This window comes from Camelus bactrianus, chromosome 25 (genome assembly GCF_048773025.1).
Source record: "Camelus bactrianus isolate YW-2024 breed Bactrian camel chromosome 25, ASM4877302v1, whole genome shotgun sequence".
NCBI classification, from domain to species: Eukaryota; Metazoa; Chordata; class Mammalia; order Artiodactyla; family Camelidae; genus Camelus; species Camelus bactrianus.
This window is the reverse complement of record NC_133563.1, coordinates 17,330,240-17,351,723: the sequence shown is the minus strand read 5'-3', so window position 1 is coordinate 17,351,723 and position 21,484 is coordinate 17,330,240. Positions and strand designations below refer to the sequence as shown.

At 32.4% G+C, this 21,484-nt stretch overlaps 1 protein-coding gene across 3 annotated transcripts in view; it reads left to right on the top strand.

The window, feature by feature from the left end:
- CSMD3 (CUB and Sushi multiple domains 3) overlaps positions 1–21,484 on the top strand; it is a 1,011,591-nt gene that overhangs the window by 952,559 nt on the left and 37,548 nt on the right. For all 3 annotated transcript variants that reach the window (XM_074352931.1, XM_074352929.1, XM_074352930.1), the window contains 7 exons: positions 988–1,161; positions 1,943–2,128; positions 4,036–4,209; positions 6,325–6,507; positions 9,740–9,916; positions 19,866–20,045; positions 21,291–21,464. In XM_074352931.1, coding sequence (XP_074209032.1) covers positions 988–1,161; positions 1,943–2,128; positions 4,036–4,209; positions 6,325–6,507; positions 9,740–9,916; positions 19,866–20,045; positions 21,291–21,464 — 1,248 coding nt within the window. The remainder of the gene's footprint in view (positions 1–987; positions 1,162–1,942; positions 2,129–4,035; positions 4,210–6,324; positions 6,508–9,739; positions 9,917–19,865; positions 20,046–21,290; positions 21,465–21,484) is intronic.

Sequence of the window (21,484 nt, the reverse complement as noted above, 5' to 3'; positions counted from 1 at the left end):
CAATTTTAAACAAGAATAAGATGCAGTTAAATTTCCAAATGAGTAGGTTGTCATTAACCTACAGCTGCAAATTAATTGCTGTTGGGTCATTCTGAAAATACTAACAGTGACTATGGTCATTCACTGTGCCCAATTATGAAGCAGTATTACTGGAGTTGTTATGATTAATAAAATGAGATAATGCAATAAAACAGCTTATAGAAATAATGTTTGGAAAAAGCCAATACTGCATAAAATCTAGAGAAGAACTATAACATTAGAAGGACTTAGATAATTCATCTTATTGATACCATTATTTCTAAACAAAACTGTGCTAAATTAGCAAATATCAATATTGAAGAAAATATACCAGTAAGGTTGATTGATTTAGGAAATGTTAATATTGGTATTTCAAAATATTAAGGAGAATTCTAATACAGCATTATGCATTATTTTATAATTATCCACATTATGTAGTCACATTAAACTATTCTTCAAGCACACTTTTGCTTATCTATTGTTCATAAAAATGATTGTATAAACAATACTAAAAGAAACTTTTAAAATTAAATACAAAAAACTACTTTCATGAATCTTTAGTTCTTAAATTTAACTAGAAAAGGAAAATTGGGTCAGTTTCATTCCTTTCTGCTATTAACTAGTGACATGAACTTCGATCATTCCCAGATTTCTTTGAATTTCAGTATTCTTCCTTAAAAAGAAACAGAGTGAAAGGGTACCTTGGAACTTAAAATATCTATGTACCACTTGCATAAAATCATCACAATTATAAGTAATTATCTACTTACTAATATAATGCTTGTACTATATTAGAGTATTTTGGCATTTTAAATTGCTCTTTTGTATTAGTAAAATTATTTTAAGAATATTTTCATATAAAAGTGGCCTTCTTTTCACATTGTTTGAAATGATTAAGTATAATTTTATGTGATAATTGATAACCAAATATTCTGTTTTGTGTCCCCCACCTCACCCCATTGCTATTAGCTGTGAGCTGTGGTCACCCTGGTAGTCCAATTTATGGAAGAACAAGTGGAAATGGGTTCAACTTTAATGATGTGGTGACATTCTCTTGCAATATTGGGTATCTTATGCAAGGGCCAACAAAGGCTCAGTGCCAGGCCAACAGACAGTGGAGCCATCCTCCACCAGTATGCAAAGGTAAAAGTCTAACTATATTCCAGCTTATAGCACAGTAATAATGTGTCTGCATAAACACAGATGATGACATTTGAAACAACTTGAGTAGAGCAGTAGACAGTTTTCAGCTAATAAAACAAAAAGATTTCATACTGATGTCATCTCATTAGTAGTGCTTTCTTTTTACTTAATTTTTAAATTTTTTAAAGTTAAAACTGGTAGACTTTATTTCAGCTGCTTAATTGTATTGTACCTATTTTATTGCTGCATATAAAGTCATAGAGATCATTTGTACTTGCAGTTTGCTTCATTATTAATGGAACTTATTTTTTTAATATTTTTCTTCATATTTTTGGAAAACAATTTTGGTGGCCTGAATTACCATGATACCTGCCTTGAAGGATTATTTATTGTTTTCTCCATAGAAACAGATTAAAGAGAATTGTTTTATGTTTTTTCCACTTGCAGAGGTATAATATACTTCATGTTGTCAATAAAATACAACCAAATTATCATTTAGCTCCATTATTTAATGGTTTAACTACAGCTTGAAAGCTATCATTCATAGTATTTATGGAGTTGCTATTGTTCAAAACAATTTTGCAGGAAAGTTTTCCTATTTCCAGTATTTTCAGCCACACAAATTTCATTCCGTTATCTACATAGTTCATATGTTAATTTTATTCTTTGAATCCTTGGTTGGTTTGATTAAATTTACCCTTGAAACTAAGTTTTTAATGGAAATTATATAGGTATATGTATATTATTCCAAATATAATTTCAAAATTTGTCATTTGTTTAGTGGTCAACTGTTCTGATCCTGGAATTCCAGCCAACTCCAAAAGAGAAAGTAAAATAGAACATGGCAATTTCACCTATGGTACAGTGGTATTCTATGACTGCAATCCTGGATATTTCTTATTTGGATCTTCAGTTTTGATATGCCAACCTAATGGACAATGGGACAAACCTTTACCAGAATGTATCAGTAAGTAGATAATGTGAACTCTTCCTCGAGAAAATGCCACGGGAGCAACATGGACAATTATTGTCTTTATAAAGTATCTAGAACTATGTATCAGAAGGAATTATATTGATTGTATCATTTTATTGTTCCAAAACTGCACTTTTCTATACTCTGCCAATTCAATGCCCTAATTTATAAATATTAATGTGATTTGTATTTCTTCATCATCCTTTGATTTTGAACCGTCATAGTGCAGATAGAATATTAAAAGCAGATATATTTCATACTCTATGATAATTCTATCCCATGAGAGGCAACTACATTTTTTTTTTCACTGGTATTTCAAATTTTACTTAAGGCAAAATTGTCTTAATATAAACAGCTACTAAGCCTTCAGAATACTTAAGAATTTAGACAAAAGTGTTTCTTAAAATTTATTGATTTTAAGTACTTATAATTTACAGACACATTCATATATACAGTGTTAATACATATCATCTTTCAAGTCAGTTAGCATTTGAGTGCATTTTGTTATATATTGTGTTGAAGTTGTAGAATATAAATAAAAATAAACTACCGCAGAAATGCATATAATTATGATGTAAAGTGAGAAAATAATAATTTAACAGAAATAAATGGAAATTATGAGGACATAGAGAAGTGAACATGTGTAATTCAGTCAATTTTTAGGTCTCAGATATAGTTACATCTCAGAGTTGATGAATCCTGGACATGGGAGGAAAGAGAAGAATTTTATAGATTGAAGGAGTAGTATATCAAGAAATCATTGTGCAAGTAATTTCTGATTATACTAAATTGCTATATTATAAATGTGTTTTATGATTATGTTTTATTTAGAGGCACTTTATTTACATGGGGTAAGATTTTTTGAAAAATTTATGACATCATTCATTTACTCTATGAACTAACAAAAGAAACAAAACTTTGTACAGTGTCTGTACAATTTTAGAGTCTATGCAGATTATCAAGTCAATTGTTGATCCTCTGCTTAAAATGTGTTTGGTTCCTTTTTGTGGACTGAGTAGTCTAGTGGTTTAAGTAATTCATTTACTTAGGCTTGTGTGACCACAATATTAATCTTTTGTAGGACATGTAAGCATAAACTTCTTCAGGTTTCCTTAGCTCTACTTTTTGCCTTTCCTTTATTTCCTCTGGCACTCCCTGGTAGTGTGCTAAGTATTCAGGGGTTTTATTAAGTTTATGTCCCCTTGTGGCTATTTAATACTCTAGAGTCATATTGCACTCATTATTTTTTCAAGTTACAACTAAAAGGGGATACAGAGTAAATTCCTAAGCTACCTCTAGTTTATAAAGAGAAATCTTGATGTATGAACATCTGATTCTGCTATGCTTAGCTGTGTTTTGATTGACAAGCTACTGCGTATTTTCTTTATAGAGCATAATTTATTCATTAATGGCCTGGAATAGAACATTATGTGTAGTCTAGATTGTGTGTCACAAATCCATCTTCATTTCATCTCTTTTACCATCAAAGTTTTTTCTCTTTTAATTTCTGTATGTCCTTATTTAGCGAATTCACATCACTACTCTCCCTAACTTGCACATCCTGGCCCAGACACATTCCTGCTTCAAACCCATGAACATATGCTTGTGCCACATACTCCCCACCCCCCACACATACAGACTTATACTGACTCAGTCATTGAAGCTTACTGACAGTGTTCCTTTAAACTCATGCTCAGGGTGAGTGGGCTAACAGAATAACGCCTAGAGCTAAAACTTACACTTTATTTTTAAAAAGTCAGCTTTCACATAGATGTTTGATTTCTGGAGATTGTGTGTATTAGAGCAGATAATTTACTTCTGATTTATTTCATAAAATGTTTGTGCAGGTTGTTCGATAGGAGATATAAAAAAATTTTATATTCAATAATTATGTATTGTAGTGATTGACTGTGGACACCCTGGAGTTCCTCCCAATGCAGTCCTGTCTGGTGAGAAGTATACCTTTGGGTCCACTGTTCACTATTCCTGCACAGGAAAGCGTACCCTTCTAGGCCAATCATCAAGAACTTGCCAGTTAAATGGCCATTGGAGTGGATCACAGCCTCATTGTTCAGGTACCACTTGGAAAGTTGGACAGTGTGTGTTGGAAATTACATTATTATTATTATTAGGGATATATAGATAAAGCAATCTGAAGAGATACAATACATTTCTCTTTTAAAAATTTCATGAGAGAAGCTGTAACATTGCACGTTATTGCAATTATTCCTAAGGTAATATAAACTTAGAGCACAAATTAATACTGATCATGTAGATGTTTTAAACTGTGTTGTATCTAATGTAAGTGGTTTTAGGATGCTACTTGTGAAGTGTTATTATTCATTAAAATAGCTAATCACTCAAGCTTAAGTAGCTATTCCATTTTTGCAGATACCAAATACAACTTTCCCCAGAAGGCAGTGTTATTTCAGTGATTTCCTGTTAGAGTTCAGTTCTTTGTAAACTGAACTTTGTAAGCAATCAATTATTTAATGGCATAATTTTAAAATAAAGTCCTAAATATTTTAAATTAAACTAAGCCAACAAATTTTATGAATGCTATTTATCTATCCTAACTTTCTTTGTTACTAACAGGCAACATGTAACTCTTGAGTCTCTATATCCCCAATAGAGTTATCTTAGAATAAGTGAATTTTGTCTGTTTTTAACTAATAATTTGTTCACAGAGTATTTGATAAATCTTTTCTGAGCTGGTTTTCTTTAAAAATGATATTTTAGTTTAAGATCTGTGATGTTTCCCTATTTGATACTATTTATTCTGTTTATTTTTACCCACTGACCAGATATTGGTGCTGATTTTTCTGCCTGTATCGTCCATTATCTTTATATTATCTTGTCTCTGTGGGGATCTTACTGATGACTTATTAGAAGTTGTTTCATGTCGTTTTTCCTTTAGGGGAAAAGTTGCTAAGTGGTTACTTAGTTTCAGGTTTTCTTTGTCATTGCGGTTAATCCTTATGAAGTAATGCCTAGGACTTCAAATTTAATCTATAGATTTTGAAAGCTATTTTTAATGTAACTATAAAACTGACTTTAATGAATTAAAACTCTTATCTTGGTGTAACTTACAGTTAACTCACTCAGATAGCTGGTAATATGTATAAATACAGAAGCTCAATCTCTGTCTCTCTCTTTCACACACACACACAGAAACACAAATGGATTAGGAAACTACTACTGAGTTGTAAAACAACAAAATGTATACACATATATTTAAAAGTGAAACACTGACCTTAAGTTTTTATATGGTCGTTAATGTTACATCACATGCAGATGAGGTATAGAGGATTCCAAATACACAGGGCATGTCAAAAAAGGCATCTAGATAGACAGAAAGCACTTTCAATGCTCATGTATTCAACTTTCTCTTTCTTTTTTTCCTATGTTTTTCTGTTTCTCTGTATCTCCCTATCTCTGTCTCTTTCAGTCTCTGTCTCTCTTAATGTATACTAATACTGTGGCAACTTTTATTAGAATTATTTAAGAAATGATAAAGGGACTGAGTAAACCCTTAACACTATAATCAAAACATAAACACTTAGCCATGAACAAAATCCTTATTAAGAACTTAAGTCAGAATTTATAGTCTTTGTTTACAATTTATTTTTATATTCTAATGTATGAGAAGTATGCAATTCATTCATCTTTGGTCTGTGGTCATTGGCAGAGAAGATTAGGGGGGTGAAAATTTAGACTAGAAATACAATTATTTTAACATTTACAATTTCCTGCACATCATAGTTCTAATTTAACAGAAACTGATTTTAATTCAGAAAGAAAGATGAAAATTACCAAATCCACTTCTTCAGTTTTAGTTTTCTAAATCCATTCTCATTTGAGCTCATAGTACTGTCAATTTTAAATTTTCCATTAGCTTGCTTGTGAACTAGGTTTTGGAAGTACTAATGAAATATTTTTAACTTATTTAATGTCTTCAGATATCACTGATACAGAAAATTACACTATACTCTTCAACTATTTTCTTTTTCCTTTAGGCTTTTTCTTATGACTGGAGTCAGATGGACGTATAAATTATGATTTTACCCAGTCAATTTGTTGGTTAAAACACAACATGCACCAAAAAATATGCCTACAAGAGTGATGGACTAAGCCATAAACTTAGTAAATGTTTTTTGAAATAAGTTAACCTGAACTGTACTGAATTGCAGGTGATGCTACTGGTACATGTGGGGACCCAGGTACTCCCGGGCATGGCTCTAGACAGGAAAGCGATTTCAGAACCAAAAGTTCTGTACGTTTTGCCTGTGATATTGGTTATATTCTTCATGGCTCAGAAGAAAGAACATGTTTAGTCAATGGCAGCTGGACTGGAAGGCAGCCAGAATGCAAAGGTAATCTCAAATGGAAACTAATTGTACTGAGAGTGTATCAAGTTCAGTTGGGTGCTGCTAGTGAAGTTGCTCCCCCTAGTTCTCCATGTCCTCAACCATGGCTGACCCTATCCTGTAAGAGAAATATGGTAGGTAATAATTATTAAATGATTTAAAATATCTTTCATGAGTCATTTATACATAGACATTGTTCACATTACAGCAGATATCTAGATTGGAAAAGTTAAAAGTATTCATTAAAAATATTTATCCCCCCCCTTTATCACAGTGCTCTGTATTGTAGACACCATTAGGAAAACATTAGGTTGTTCTTACATCAACGTTACCTCACGACCTGTTTTAGTTTTCACATTTGTAGAAATGGAAAAAATATAGACAGATGCCTAAGTATAAATGAGATTTTTATTTATAGATATTGGTAGTGACTAGAATTCTTAAAATTTGAGATGTTAAATAAAATTGTTAATTGTCCTCACTCGGTTAACATAATTACATCTTTACAAGATGGCTAGAAAATGAAATATTGCAGGAAAATTAACCTTTTAATTTAAATCATTCTTTCTGAGATTATTTTAGTGCAAAAACTAAACTTGCAAAGGTATGTATGAAACTTACTTGATGTTACACTAAATGTATTAGTTTTATAAACAGAAAACAATTCCCAGTAAAATCTTCTTGACTGTTTTTTGATTAACTATATTTCAGAAACTTTCTATTTTGTTTAAAATTAGTATCCATATTCTAGGAAAGATAGCTTTTGTTTTTTAACTGGACCAAATTTAATAATCTTAATTAAGAGGGAATTGCCACTTAATTTCTAAGGAGAAAGGGAAAGGAGTTGGGGAACAAAACTGCTGAGCAAAAGACAGGAAGTAATACTAAACTGTTCACTTTATTTCTCAAATGTTTTTTTCAAAGGCCAAGTCTTTGTAATGATGTTGTACATTATATGGGTGATAGCTCAGCTAATCCTTTGTTCAGCTAAACTGCAAAATATTTTTAGACGAAATGCAACCTGATGCTGTGTTTATTTTGTTAGTATACACATTACAGATAAAACAGAACTGGGAGTTGTAGCAAATATAATAGAATTTATATTTTCTCATAAAATGGAGCTCATAAAAATCACTTAGAAAAATAGATTCTAGTAGATGTATGGAAAGAATAAATGAACAGAAAATGCAGAAGAGCAAAAAAATTATAAACTATAGAAAGAAGTCTGCATAACTAAACATCAAAGCATCATTTTTCACCTGTTTCATCATTTTTCAATTTAATATGAAATTGTAGTGTACGTACAACAAAAGTAGAACTTTAAAACATTTCTAGAGTTATTTTGTTACATTTTAGATTAATTTGTTTAAAACGCATATATATTCATAGAATATATATAGCTGATTTATTAACTTCACTTTTGAGGATTTATTTCCTAAAGAAAATAAGAATATTAAGGGAAACACAATAGCATAAAAATGCAGTATTTTTATTTCTAATTGACTATAACTAGCAACAATGGGAACAAATCTGACAACACTAGGAAACATATTACATAAGCAGTTGTACATTTACATAATGTAATAGTGTATAATCAATAAAAATACTAGAATAAAGGGAATGAAGCAATATGAGAAAATGTAAATCATATAAAACTTAGCTAAAAAATAAGATTTAAAATTATGTACTCTATTAAAATCATGGGGAATGATACTCACATGAGAGAAAGAATAAAAGTCACTACACTAAAAATGATAATAGGGCAGAATGGTGAAATTTGTAGTTTTTTATTCTTTTTATTCCAAATGTTTTGTTATGTTATATTTCTTTAGTAATTAACAATAAAATATAAAACTTTCCTAGAATGCAATGGGTAAAACACATGTGAAAATTAAAATAGCAAATGAATGTGTTAAAATATCTTAATATCATAAATGCGAAAATACAGATTTTAAAGAGTGGAGCATGTTTTTACAAACTGACAAGGTTTTTAAAATGATGGCATGTGGTATTAGAGAGGATGTGTGAAAATAAGCAGACTTTTATGCTATTGATACAAGTGTGTATTCTGTTATCTTGGGTAACTAAAAGATTTTTTTTCAGAAATTAAAATTATCCAGAAATTCCACTTTCAGAAATTTATCTTAAAAACAGAACTAATGTACATAGTTGTATATGTAACCTAGAGTATATTACAACCAAAAATGATAGAGAAAGTAAACTAACCTAAATTTCATGTTTATCAGCAGGAGGTTGGTTAGGTAAATTATGAATATATATATATAAATGGAAAAGTATCCAGTTACTAACCTTTGTGAAAGAAAGAGGCCCTAATTGTAATGTGTGAAATGTATACACACATGTACAAATATAAAGCATCACTACAAAGGATAGGCAAAATTAAATGTTTAAGATGCAGCAAGGGATACATGTAGTATTTTCTGAAACTATAATTACAACTCATATTCATACAGGTGGCCTTATATTCTGTAAAGTATTAAAAATTTTTTTGTATTACAACAAAATTAGGTATTACATTTGACATAGGCGTGCTTTTAAGATATTTTAAAAATGCACTTATGCCATTGACGGCAAAAAGTTAAACATAATGCAGAATGATTATATAAGGTATTTTGGTTCATAACCCCTATTTAGGATGTGTTGAAAATTTACAGAATATCATCCCTAGAATTAAGCTACTTTGTTTTTACTCAGTTTATTTTTTGTAAATATTGGTCCAGAAATAGAGATTATAAGGTTTTAATGCAAATCAGTTATATACTTTTATAAATAAAAACATACATAGATGCTTATATTTAAATTGTGTGTTTTATATCTGCTCTCTTACAAGTATAATGACAATAAGCCTTTGATTCTTATTACATATCTTCCAATTTTTCATGATTTGCTTTTTAGGCAGAGACTCTTAAAATCGTTTGAAAGATTTTGTGGTACCCAAAGGCAATGCACAGCAATTACTTATCTGTGCAAAGTTTTTACCAAAACAACTAACAAATTTTTTTTTTTAAATCTATTATATGACTTGCATCCCAGTAAGTAAACTAATTAAATTAATATAAATTCATCTTGAATTTCAACTACTTATAAAAGATAATTCAATGCTTTTTTTAAGAGGGGTTTTGTAGCTCCTTTGGATAATCTGAAACAATCATTTAGTCCTTAACTTTTTTGTGAAAGGACTCTTTCTATATATGCTCTTAATCATTTTGTTTCATAGCTGTTCAGTGTGGTAACCCAGGGACAACAGCCAACGGAAAAGTCTTTCGGATTGATGGCACAACATTTTCTAGTTCAGTCATTTATTCCTGCATGGAGGGATATATCCTTTCTGGACCTTCAGTTAGGCAATGCACAGCCAATGGAACATGGTCTGGAACTTTGCCTAACTGTACAAGTAAGTTTCTTCTCAATATTTTGAAACATCACTAGTTATGTGATAAATATTTATGACTATATAAACATGTATGTGTGTGTTTTTGTAATTAATCAAGCCATGCAAGGTTTTGAATATTTGTGTTGTCTTTCAGATTAAAAGATGATAGTAGTGTTATGGTTCTAGTATATACCAGTGAGTTTAAGAATCAGTTGGCTTGCCAAGGCATTAAATGTAATTTTACAGTATGTTAAGAATAGAAGTGTATTAGCAGCTGTAATCACAGGTAAAAACACACAAAAAAAAATCGATTTTGTTTTGCCAATCTTACACATATTGATAGCTGACTTGGTTTTTAAAAAAGAAGGCTGATTATTTATGGATTCTTTCTCTATTATAAGAAGTCCTGGTGGCTGATTTGCCCTCTTGAGATGTTAAAAAAATATGCCGTTTTAGAAATTCAATATCATAATGAAACCACCTACTTGAGGGATTTTTTTTTAATTTATTTTAATTTCTCTACACAAACTAATACATATATACAATAAAATAAAATTTAACCAGCAATAATATATCCATTGGAAAATCATGGTTGCTTATATTTATTAAGAAGAACTGTAGTGGCATTATGTAAGTCATGAAATGTTTTAAAAGAAGAGCTGTTTTAAGATGTGTTCAGAGACTCGAGGAGTCATGAGAAGGTGCTTTAGCCTCTGTAGTGAAATAGGCTCTTGAGAGACTAATGGGAGTGCCTTATATATTGCAATTTGGACAGAGTATACTTTTGCTATAGGGGCCCTCATTAAAAGTAGGCCCATTTGTAAATATAAACATAAATGGGCTTAAGTAAAATTGGTAAGTGAAGAACATGTTGCTTTCAGGACCCAAAAAGGTGTTCAGCTTATTTTAATGCTGCTGAGAAACAACAGTTCTTGACAGTATCTTTGGTGGAGTAGCTCTTGGCTGACCTAAGAATTCCCAGAAATTTGCTGAGAAGACAGGCCTTATACTATGTGTGCGCCAATGATCCATCCCCTTCCTTTTTTCCCTTAGCTCCTTTGTGAGTATTTGTATTTCCTGAATGAATGGCTGAAATGAATCAACTCAGAGGAGGATGTCATCAAAGGAATGCCATGTCATATTTGTGATTCTGGAGAAAGACGGTTGTAGTTAATATCTTGCCTGCAAACATTGAGTGTGATGACAGGGCTGTTGAGATACCCTTTGTGTATTATGTCTCTTCGAAGCTGAAGTCAAACTATGGCTGAAAGGTTGTTGAAATAAGCACTGAATAGAACATATCAGCAAAACCTGTAATAGCAAAATATTTCCCAGTTGTTGGTTTGAGTCAGTAATAAGTTAATATTCCTGGCCCTATGTCAGTGCCAGATATTGTTACCTCTGATCTTTGGGGTAGTTATTTACTCCACCTTGAGCAGTCATCCTATGGCTGTGTAAGTACTTGGTGAATACCCAAGGAGTTTTCTCCCTAGGTCTCCAGAGATCTCTCCCTGGGCATGTTCTCTTTTTTACTTTGTCTCACAAAGTCTATCCACTTTCTTCTCTCTAGTCCGATCCATCTTTTCAACACAGGGAGTCAGCTGGACTCTGCATGAAGTCCTTCTCTCTGTTCCCTAGCCTGAAAACTCTCTTAAGGCAGTAAGACAGGGCAATCATAGGACTCATAGGAGTGTTTCCTGTCACTCAAGGATCACTGTGCTTTGCTTCCTGAAGACACCTGGTTTTCTGTTTGTTTGCTTGTTTTTGTTGTTTCAAATTGAGAGCCAATTCTTCCTTTTTTCTCCACCTTGAAGAAGTTCTCCCACTTGTTTTGAAAATGCCTCAATGTTGTAATAGTGAGTAAGCTAACAATTAAGAAATATACTGTAATGTTTCCATACTGCACCACCTCATCTGACCCTTTAAAACTCTTACCCAGTACCCTGTAAATATTAGCTCTAATGACACATTTGGCAACAGCCTTCTCAGGACAGTTCATCCTCAAGTCCCTTTTTGGCTAAAACTGATCTCTCTATACTATAAAACCCTTTTATGGTAATTCCTTATACCACTAAACTGTAAACTTCATAGGACAGTAGTAACCGGGGCTGTTTTATCTCTTTGATCCTCTTGGGTGGAACCCAGCACCCGAAACTTAAGTGTGACTGAGTAAATAGTTATTGACTGACTTAAATATCTCATATGAATTTTATTTTAGCTACTAGTATGCATGATTACCATTCCACTCCGTTTTAAAATACTTGCAGAGAGGGCTTGTAATTTTATAAATAGCACTTGGTTACGATATATAGTATGTTTTCAATATACAGTTATGTAAAAGACTTAAATAATGAATATATTCAGCATAAAGGAAATCTGCTGAGTGGCACTTTTGTCCACATTGAATAGCAATTTCATTTATTCATGGATAAATACCTAACTCTTTTATTCAAGATGTTTTCCAATTTTAACAAAGTAAAGATAAACAAGTAAACATACCCTAATTCTAGAGATTGAAAATTACATCTTTTGTTGTTGTTGTTGTTTTTACTGAATTGTCTTTGTTTTTCCTTCGGAATTTTTAACTAAGTAATAAAACATTCAATTCAAGACAGACAAGTAGCAAATAACATATCAAAATTATAATGAAAGTCTCTTTTTTATGTCAATTCTTCAAGGAGAAATATTGTGTTAAGATATTTCAAGCGTTAACTTTTAGATGATGAATTGCTTAAACTAAAAACTGAGAATTTAGCAGTTGATTTACTTTATAGGCAAAAAAATTGCTAACACCTCAGTAGCAAACCAAACCAAAAGCAAAAATAAAAGTATTCTCAAAAAAGGAATACAGAGAGAAGTTTCAGTGGAAATTAAAACAGATTAAACTTCTGTAATTAAAGAATCTAACATACTGAAAACTTTTGTATGTAGTGATCAGTTAACTAGAACCAGTGTTTCAGAGTCCTTCTCATTAATATTCAGTGAAAGTTAATTTAAATATATGATTGATAGAATCATGTAATTTATGGAACTGGAAGATTTGTGTCATAGATTTACATGCATGGGTCAGGATACTGAGGTACCATATCATTTAACTGACTTATTGACTGCTCATCACTAAACAGTTATTCCTACCATCTAAATGGATGAAATTTCCCATTTGCTGAATTTATTTCTTATACATACCAGAGATGTTAAATTCAAATAAAATGTATTTCTAGTGAATTTTTATTTAATACCTTTTCTAGGCACTATTTTTCTAGTTACCTATATCCAAGGACCTAAATATGAATTCAGAATGAATTAAATTAGGTGTGAAAAAAAATTAAAATATTGGAGTAAATTTCCAAACCAAATTCCTGATTCCAATTTTTGGAAAACCCATCTTAATAATATAAAACATGCCCTTTTTTTCTCTCCATTCAAAGTGTTATTAGTTTTGTTCATTATGAATAATATTTGTCATTGAGTATTTACCATTTGTGGAGTTGTGTTAAGTGCTTTACACAAATTCTCTCACTTAGTTCTCGTAAGAAATCTATAAACTATATACTATTATGCTTTTATTTCATATTTGAAGAAATAATACCTTACAGAGAAAAATACAACTTTCTTTCCCATGATAACACAGCTAGTAAATTGTAGGATCTAAGATTTAAACCCAAGTCTGTTTGACTCAGGAAGCAATGTTCTCAGGTTCACTTCATTCTCTCTTTTTGTATTTTGTCTCCTTTCTGTTTTCTTTGTTTCCTGTTTACACTACAATGGTCAAATATATTTGACATGAAAGAAATATAGGACATTGCTTATAAGACATATAGAAATGTTCTTTTAATGTATAGCCTATTCCTCTCCAACTTTTCCAATTTTTCTGCACTTACCAATTTCAGTTCTTCAGTTATATCATTTTTTAATGAGATGACCACTTGTAAAATTTGTTTTTGCTCAACAATATTTTCCACTTAAAATTGCAGTTTTCTCTATATATCTTATCAATAATTTTTTGTTTATCTTACGATCAGCGTTCAAACATACAGTACAAATATAAGTCAACAATAAATCTGCAAATCTTGAAAGATGAAATATTTCAGTGTGATGAGTCCAAATAAATGAGGGGGAGTACTGCTGAATTACTTATGTAATAATAGAAGAGGGGATCTGCTAGATTCAGGACAATATCAATTTAAAGAGATAAAACCAACAAGACTGATGATATAACAGATGTTTCAATATAGGATGATTTGAATAGGGAAGAATTAATAAAAGCCCTTTAGAAAAAATAGAAGCATTAAAATATAGTTGAATAAATTATCCATTTGCAATGCTTGGATAAAAGTAAGATATAAAGAATTGAATTCTATTTGGATTTTTCCTACTTCTTTAAAACAAAATTTTGGTCACTTTAAGTGTTTCAGCACTCCCCCTGGACTAGCCATCCTTAGGCCACCAGTTCCTCCTGCATAGTGATAATCAGAGGAGTGATCCAATTTTTAGAATATTATATAATTTTTAACTTATTATAGTATAGAGCTATATCTCAAATATAGTATAAATGAAAAAGTAAGAGAACTCTGGGTATTTACTATAGTTGGATGACTTATGGATCCAGTTAGTAAAATATAATTTATTCAGGACCTACTATAATTGGGCACTTTGCCAGGAACTGAGAATAAAGTGTTCAGTAAGGTAAATCCCTGGTCTCTAATATTTCACAGGTGGTGAAGTAGCTTTGGCATTTCAAGCACTTTTGCCCTTTGAGAATTTCCCACCGGGGTGATTTGCAAATATACCTTTTATTTGCTTGATTGCCCAGCAGCAAAACACACACACACACACACACACACACACACACACACAGTTTTTCTGTTCTTTAAAAACTTCTGTCTGATCACATGTAGATATGTCTGCTGTGATTTACCTTGTCCATTTTCATGACTTCAGGAAACATTTTTGGAATAAACATAAGTTAATAATAATGGTGATGCCCCTACTTTTCTTCCTCATATCTAATCTGAGTACAGATACTGGGGAAAGGGAAAAATATTCCTCACATAAATTCTAACTGCTGATATTCACCAGCTTCAGATTATAGATGAGCTGAGAAATTGCACATTTAATAAATCTTTCTCTGGAAGTATGCCTCAAAAGCAGAAACTCTTCACTCTTCTCTACATCTATCCTTCTGCATCTCCAGACAGGTCCTTATCAGACCCACAGCCAGTGCTGAGTGTTAAGTTACCCCAAAATAACTAGTTTTCTTGTGGGTGAGTAAAACCATATATGATAAGATAGATATCATGGATTCAAGTCTCTTGAACACTTTGGCAGAGGAGTTATAGATGTTAAGAAAAACCCACAGAACTAAACCAAGCTGGAAAGGAAAGATAACTAGCCACAATACTAGGAAGCTTATAACAGTATCCTGATCTTAAAATTTGACTGGGAGTTTGAGATTTGCAGATACTGACTGCTATATATAAAATAGATAAACAAGTTTATACTGTATAGCACAAGGAAATATATTCAATATCTAGTTGTAGCTTATGGTGAAAAAGAATATGAAAAATGAATATCTGTATATTCACGTATGACTGAAGCATTGTGCTGTACACCAGAAACTGACACAACATTGTAAACAGACTATCCTCAGTAAAAAATAAACAAAATTTGGTGAAGTTCCCATCTGTAATGTTCAGACTGAGAGAGAAGATCTAAAAACTAAGCACAAGTAAATACTCACTATAAACATTTTTTTTTTTTTGGTCAGCACAGAAATCCTTCAAGATATTAACTGTATGGATCCCCATGCCTTTCACAAGGTCTAACCGGCAGACCACCTCTGGTACCGAGAGCACATAGGGTTTTTGGAAGAAGATGCAGTCTGTTCCAGGACAGGGCTTGTCAAGGAAGGAATGGTTGTCAGGTCTAAAAAGAAATATATGTTCATTTATTTCTTGGAATTTTTTGTAACCTACCAGGACTTCTGCTTCCAGCATGATCAATGCCCTACATCAGGCAAGTCTTGACATTTGGGCCAAGGACAGTGTAGTTAATCATATCCAGGGATAAATGAAACTAAGACTTTGTTCCAAATAACCAGCCATTGGTCCTTACCCAGTCTTTTTTTTTTTTTACTAACCTTCAAATTCTTGAAGATTTTTTTTTTCTTGTAGAAGATAGGTCAAGGAGATGGGCTAGTCTCACACAAGATAAAGAGGGGAACTATTCCAGCATGAAACTGGGGCAAGTGAAGCTAAAAAGTCATCTAAGTCTTCTTAAGGAGGAAGAGCTATCCTTCAGTGCAGTGGTTTTCAAACAGGGGTGATTTTGCCAAATGTCTGGAGATGTATTTGGTTTTGATGGTGCAGGTGAGTGGAGTGTGCTCTTGGTATCTAGCAGATAGAGGTCAGTGTTAAACATCCTTACTGCATAAAGCAGCCAAGAATTAATTGTTCCCAAAAGTCAATAGTGTCAGGGTTAAGGTTGAGAATACTTACCTTACTGTGATACAAGAAGGAAACTAACTTTGGCATTGGGAAATTGTGTAGAATCAGAAGTGCTACCAGGGAAATGATTTGACTTTCTGGAACTTCATTCTGCTACAGTAGAACTCTGTTCTGGACTTGAAACCCAGCAAAGCACATGTGTAATAATGCCAAGCAAGGATGTCCATTGCTGCATTGTGTCTAGTAGGAAAACAGTGGAATAATTCAAATGTCAGTCACAGGTTACATAAATCATATTCTATGTATATCCACGTAAGGGAATATTGTGTCATTAAAAACAAGTTACATGGATTGGTATGTATTAACATGTAAAAATATTCATTAGATATTGAGTAAAAAATAAATTCTGTTGTATAAGTGTGGGTAATGTGATTCTATTTTATTTAAAATGCATGCTTGTTTAAGAAGTTAAAAGAGAAAGTTTTGAAATGCATAAATTGACTAGAATTACCATAGTTGTTCTTTATATTTAGTACAGAAGTTACATACTTAGATTTATCATAAATTATGCCAAGTGGGCATCAAATGATAGGAGCTACCGAGAAACCAGATTCAAACCTTTGAAACAATTTATGTGATTTTAAGAATTTGAGCTATTTAACCATTCCATACACAATTGTTCACTCATTTATTCTTTAAACAAATATTTACTTAATCTCTTACAGTGACTCATGCACTAGAATAGGCTCAGAGCATACAACTGTGTAGAAAAGAGAGTCTTTTTAATCTTTTTAAAAATAACAGTCTTCATGGAGGTTATTGGTGTGTGCGTGTGTTGTGCCCGCGCACGAGTGTGCATTTGTGCTGTGTATTAAGGATTCTGGTGACCTTAAGAAAGATTTTCTTGAATTAAGCAACAGCACCCTATTATTACGCACTGATGTCACTGAATTTTAGGGTAAAGCCCTAAAGAGCTACTATTTTAAGGATTTGCTAGGAAAAAAAAAAAACGAAAGCCTCTTTTTGTTGCTAAGAACAAGCTGGTGGTGAATGAACTGACTTGTGGAGCAGGTGCTCTTTACAAAGACTGTTGCTATTGGAAACTGCCTCTTTGACTGGCCCTTGCTTCATTAGAAGCCACCAGACAAATCCTTCTGAAGCTGTTGTTATCAGGCATTTCATTCATGATGCTGCCAAGATATGCAGAACTCTTCCTCAGTGCTGTGCTAAAATAAACCCTCTGTCCTCTCTTTTGGTGGTTACATCTCAACTCATGTGCCTTACCACTGGGTTAGTTGTTCTTTCTTGCCAGAATTCTAATTCAATCTATAAAGCACTGTCCAGAAAACAACAATGTATAGCTGTTCTCTTTAACTCTCCTCATTCTTAATTTTTAATCTATAGATTAAAAATATAAAATAACTTAAAGTAAAATAAAACAAAATAAATTGAAGGCTTAAACTCATTGCTATATGATTACGAATTTTAAAACTGCAAAAAGGAATGACATCTTCTTGATAAATAAGCAGGATTTGTAAAACTCAGTTGTATAACTTAAAAATATTTTCCTCATCAATAATTAAAAGAACAAAAATTATCCTGTATACAAAACTTATTAGGAGTTAGATGGAAACACTCAGTGAGTGTGATTTCAGAAAACTATTGAGAGCTCTGAGGATTAGCTGGTGGAGTGTCATGAATATTGTTCTTTAAATGTCATTATTCGTGGTCTTAAAACTTCTTAGGCTCAACACATTAGAATAATATGGAAGAAAACTTGACATTCATAATGTTTAATATAATTTAATAAATATAATGTAATTTAATAGCCATTAGGGTCTTCCATGTCTTAAACTATTTTTAGTCTTTAACCCTAGACTTCCCCCAAACTGGGAAATATTAATTAAAAATAAAAATGAGACACTATAGCCCAGATTTACCTGGTAAAATTATTTGTCTTTTTATGAAAAAAACTTCAAAAGGCAAAAAAAGATACTAAGCAGCAAGTATGTCACATTTTTTGTCTCCAAAAAAGGAAAAGAAACCTTTTGTGTTTTCTTTTTTCCTTTTTTCCTTAGCCTCCAGAATGTGTTTAGCCAACATGCTTATTAAATCATGTTCCTCAAAACTAGTGGTTTATTGGTTTATATATGATCTCTGCTATGCCCTGTTCTCAAATGCCATATTTAAATTTAATTCTGTTTTCTGTGCTGTGTCAAGTCTTGAAAGTTTTTGTGTGGCATCATAAATGACAATATTATGTGTATATATATATAATTTGAGCCAGCTTTATGAACCAATACAATTGATAGAAACTTGTGCCCAAAAGAGTCCTGATATTGGGGCTTAAAGCTCTGTGATCGCTATCTCAAAATTCTTAATGATTTAATCTTTGAATTTGTGTTTTGTAATTGAAGTACACCAGGACAGTGGAGCATGTGCTAAGGGTTTGGAGGCTCTGCTCATGTGCAGTCTGCCTCCCTCTCTCTCTGTCTTTCTGGATGGGTTATAAGCCTTTAGCTCCCCACCACCTGGTGCCCCTGGCCCTGTCTGACCTTCTCATTCCCACCCCTGTCCTGGGCCACTGATGCCCTCTGCCCAGCTTGCCCATCATGTCATCAGCAGAAGGAGGCTTGCATTGCACCCTTGTCCTCTCCACTCCTTTGTGGGGTCCTGGGTGCAAGCATGGGTGGATGTATTTATGGAGTCTTGGGGCATAGCAGGGCAGCAGCTAATCCTGTCCTGGACTGGCAGTAACAGGGCATATTAAGCAAGCACTTGACAAGAGGCCTCTCACTCACCCCCAATCCAGGAAACAAACACATTCCTGAATGGAGGTTGAAATTTATTGGGGGTTGTCCTTTCACTTGGGCTGGCAATGAGAGAATGGAAATAGGAAACTGATTTCTCTATCCCTAGCTATGGCGTTTTAACATTTCACTGGGCCCACAAGTTATGTATCTTGCCTTGTAGGTGAAAAATTCACATTTTTAATGTACTCATTCTTTAATTTGTTTAATAAAAATTATTTTTGTACCTAGCATTGTTTGAATTAAAAACTATTGTAATATCCATTTGAATGACACTGTGCAGAAAATATGCTCTCAGTCCAGCAAACCTGATTAATTAGAGATTTCAGTAGCCATATATAGGAATATAGATTGTAAATATTTTGTTAGAAATACTGATTCTATAGGATGGCTTCTCCATGATCATTTGATTCAGGTTAAAAGAGATTATTACCACATCAGAATTCCTTACAACATCATAGCATATTAACCCCACCTTTCCAGAGTTTAAATGACAGGTTCTGAACCATATGTATAGAATCTGTAATAAGTAACTAACCGATTATAATCAGGAATTGCCAGTGTGTGGTTTAAATACGCTTATGTTTTATCATTAAAATGAACATGATAACTAATTTTCCCTACTTATATATTGAGTATGCCATATGCTTACTATTCCTCTCCATTAAATACATGCCACATTAACCATCTGCTCTTCTAATCCAATATTGCTAGTAATCAGTTGTGGAGACCCAGGTATACCAGCCAATGGACTGAGATACGGAGATGATTATGTGGTTGGACAAAATGTTTCTTACATGTGCCAGCCAGGCTATACAATGGAATTGAATGGTTCCAGAATCAGGACTTGTACAACTAATGGCACATGGAGTGGAGTAATGCCAACTTGTAGAGGTATGATAATCGTTTCTTCAATATATCCTTTATTAATATGCAAATTTAATATATAAATTTAAATAGTTTTTTGGGTAGTGTTTCACATTTTTCTTCTGATACCAAAATGAGTACTGTATTTTATATTTTTAAACCATGTAGATAATAATATATAGGATTTTAAAATATTTCAACAAAACATTATATCTACTTTATGCTGTTTGTTTTTCCATTGGAAATATTTTCTATTTTTTGCTAATTTTTGATTACTTGTAGAATACTGTAGATGCAATATCAGACAATTTATATTATTTTATAATAATACTGATTTTAATTATCAAAATTTCTCATTCAGGTTCCTCTCTAAATGCCTATGAATTGCCCCTGTAATACTCCCTGATATAATCTAAAACAAAGAATAATTCCAATGTGTGTCCTTTTCTTCCTGATTACATAGTTTCCTAATTGGATCACTATGTTTATACAGCTAGTATATGAAAATACATGAACAGACATTTTATATTTTAGAAATTATTTCATACATTATTGATTCTGATAATGACAATGTTATAAAACTCCAAAAAGTTATTTATATATGTTACTCATCATCAAAATAAAATCATTCCTCATTTTTAGATTTTGTAATTGGTACCACCCCCCTTTTTCCCTCCATCTCTGTCACCTTATCCAACCCATCCTTACTTGAGGACAACTTAAAATATTTCTAAAAAGAATGTTTATAATTTTTATAATGCCTTTAAAAACCCTACAATAAGTTTTAGTGTATGAATCTAAGTGGTTAGTAGAACCAGTTTTTATATTTTAATGAGCTACATGATCTGTATTTTCAAAAATGTCACAGAATTACTCCCAAATGCCTTGCTACAATGCTGACACTGTATATAACCAAACACCCTGCTCTTCAGACTGTCTAAAGGTCACAGGAAAATAATTTTAAATGCAACCAATAATTTATCAGTAGAAGGTCACCCTCTATTTGCCTTCCCTTCAATGTCAGGCAGCTTGTTATTTTCTAAGAGAATCTCTGACAACCAGTAGCCATCATGTTGCCAAGAAGTAGTAGCATCCTAGAGGGATTAATTCCAGGGATGTTTCAGGAATACTACCAGGAGAATAAAACATGCCACACCATATTGTCCTCCAAAAGGTTAAATTAGCACATATGCTGCTTCTAATGATATTTATTTTTTTTAACGCTCAGGATATTTCAACAGCTGTGTCTAATTGCTTTTAATATAATTGCAGCTGTTACCTGCCCAACTCCTCCCCAGATCTCTAATGGAAGGTTGGAAGGAACAAATTTCGACTGGGGCTTTAGTATTAGCTACATCTGTTCTCCAGGCTATGAACTATCCTTTCCTGCTGTTTTGACCTGTGTAGGGAATGGTACCTGGAGTGGAGAAGTACCACAGTGCTTACGTAAGTATAATTTTCATAGT